Source organism: Drosophila bipectinata, chromosome XL, assembly GCF_030179905.1.
Source record: "Drosophila bipectinata strain 14024-0381.07 chromosome XL, DbipHiC1v2, whole genome shotgun sequence".
Taxonomy (NCBI): domain Eukaryota; kingdom Metazoa; phylum Arthropoda; class Insecta; order Diptera; family Drosophilidae; genus Drosophila; species Drosophila bipectinata.
Window position 1 is genome coordinate 12,501,588 of NC_091734.1, and position 2,139 is coordinate 12,503,726.

Here is a 2,139-nt window from a genome sequence, read left to right on the forward strand (position 1 = left end):
AAGTAACTTGTTTGACCTTTATTCACCGTATTGTTGATTAAGAATTAACAATTGCAATTTAAGCGGGCGATGGTTCGCTTTCGTAAAATGTGGAGGCTGCAAAACGAATTCTGGAATTGATCTTCTGATAAATGGGAGCATCGAATCCGTGCCAGTTCACATACTCGGCGCAGCTATCCTTTAAATGCTTCATGTCCGGAATAAATAAGAGGCGCAGAAAAGCCGTGTCACACAACAATATGTCTTTTTTCTAAAATAAAGAAAAATACACAATTACAGCATTGAAAAGTATGAGTTTTTGGGGGAAAACGTACAAAATCGGCACTTGCAATATGTTTTCGGAGTTTGTGAAGGTTGGTTTTGTCCTCCTCCAGGTTACTCTCCATATCTTTCACTATATCGGTGGCATTCTCAATCTTTTGCGTGAGGACTGTGAAGAAATGCTCAATAAGCGCCAGTTCATCCCATAGATGCATCATGTAAGTTATCTTTTGTTTCAAATAACCTATTTCGATACCAAACGTGAAAATGGAGGGTAAATGGCGGTCCAGTGAAGCACGGATCCCCTTGATCCCCTTCTGCAGTTCCGCCTTTTCTTTGCCATAGAAGCCCCCTGGACTGAAATCATAGTGGACATCATTGAACATCTCTTCAAACGCATTTTTGAGCTGAGCAGTTCTGTGTTGGACATTGGTGAGGAGTTCCAAAGAGTTTCCGGTTTTTTCGAGGCCCGATTCTAGAGTTACCGCTACCATATTCGTTTCCGACAGTTTGCTGTCCCCAATTTTATCGATGAAGATATCGAAGGTCCTGTTGACGGAAATGCACCACTCGAAGACTGGGTCCACACAGTTTTGGTAGGTGAGACGGGCTTCGGAGTTTAAAGAGCGAATCAAAGGCAGCTTGACCTTGGCTTTGCCCTTGTATCCCAACATGGCTTTATCAATCTCATCGACGGCCTCCTGCAGCTGCGCAAACTTCACCTTCCTGTCGAACTCGGCTTGATATTTCACCAGGATTTTCGACAAATTTTCTATGCCTTTTTTAATATTAAGCTCGGTCTCATCGCACCTGGCAAAGAAAGGACAAAAGGCACAAAATGCAAGTGCCGTTGCCAAAACGACGGCAGAAGGATCCTTTCCCATGATTGATCAAGAAGGATTAATCCACTGTCGAGGAGCTGACTGGTGCTTTCCTGACGAGAGAAGATTTACTGTTGTTTTCGAAATGCACGACTTTCGGTGTTATATATGTATACCCAATTCGGTTTCTGGGAACTGTTAATTATTCAGAAATCAAGAGATTCAGCTTAGTTTCACAAAAAAAAACTCAGATTTCGCGAAGCTTCAATATTCAATGTAGACAGTCTCCTTATCTTTTATGAAAGACGGAAGTTGGGCTTTGCATGAGTATGACATTTAAACTTTTTTTGGGAATTTTGATGCAATAAATCTAAGTATTTACTGATAGTGATATTTTCTGGACACAGCTACATATGTATTTGTTAAACATTAATCAACATTAAAATCTATGATCCCAGTATCCAGATTTCAGGTTCCAGATTTATCTATGGGTATATCTATTAGAGATTTAATAGTTTATTTTCTAAGCTCAGGCGGGCATTTCTGTTTAAGAAGGTGTAAAGAGTTCGAACCGTGATGTTCACCTTTTTAATGGTGATTTTTTTATATGGTCGCCAAATTTCAGTTTTTTGTCTGGTATTATTCCTAGATATTTGACGCTAGGTACCGAGTTGACATAAGTATTCCCTAGCTTGATTGCTCCATTGGGAATCTAGATATTTTTCCGTTTCTTGTAAAGTAGTTGCCTGGGTGGAAGTGTTATGATGGAAGTGTTCCAAAGATCTATGGACTCATCAGATCTACTTAGCTCTAGCATTTATATTAAAAAAAGGTCAGTTCGACAAAAAAACAACCCCTTTCGCAAAACGTAATTGAACTCTTTGCAGCACCAGCAAAGCAAAGTGATATTTCTAGTACCAGAAAATGAAATAAATCCATTTTCATTTGAATTAGCCGTAGATAACGATTGGACACATTTCATTTCAATCTCATTTGTCTTTGCTAAAGCACAATGTTTTAATATTAATGTTTTAATTAATATTTAAGCAAAAATTAA

General features: G+C 38.8%; 1 protein-coding gene across 1 annotated transcript; it reads right to left on the bottom strand.

Annotated features, from left to right (window-relative positions):
• LOC138925769 (uncharacterized) lies at positions 1-1,334 on the bottom strand. The gene is made up of 3 exons (XM_070277088.1): positions 1,259-1,334; positions 315-1,195; positions 1-250 (listed from the first exon to the last, which is right to left on the bottom strand). Exons 2-3 carry the CDS (start codon positions 1,143-1,145, stop codon positions 59-61), a joined length of 1,023 nt encoding a protein of 340 aa, XP_070133189.1. The 5' UTR covers positions 1,146-1,195; positions 1,259-1,334; the 3' UTR covers positions 1-58.
• Positions 1,335-2,139: the final 805 nt, after the last annotated feature.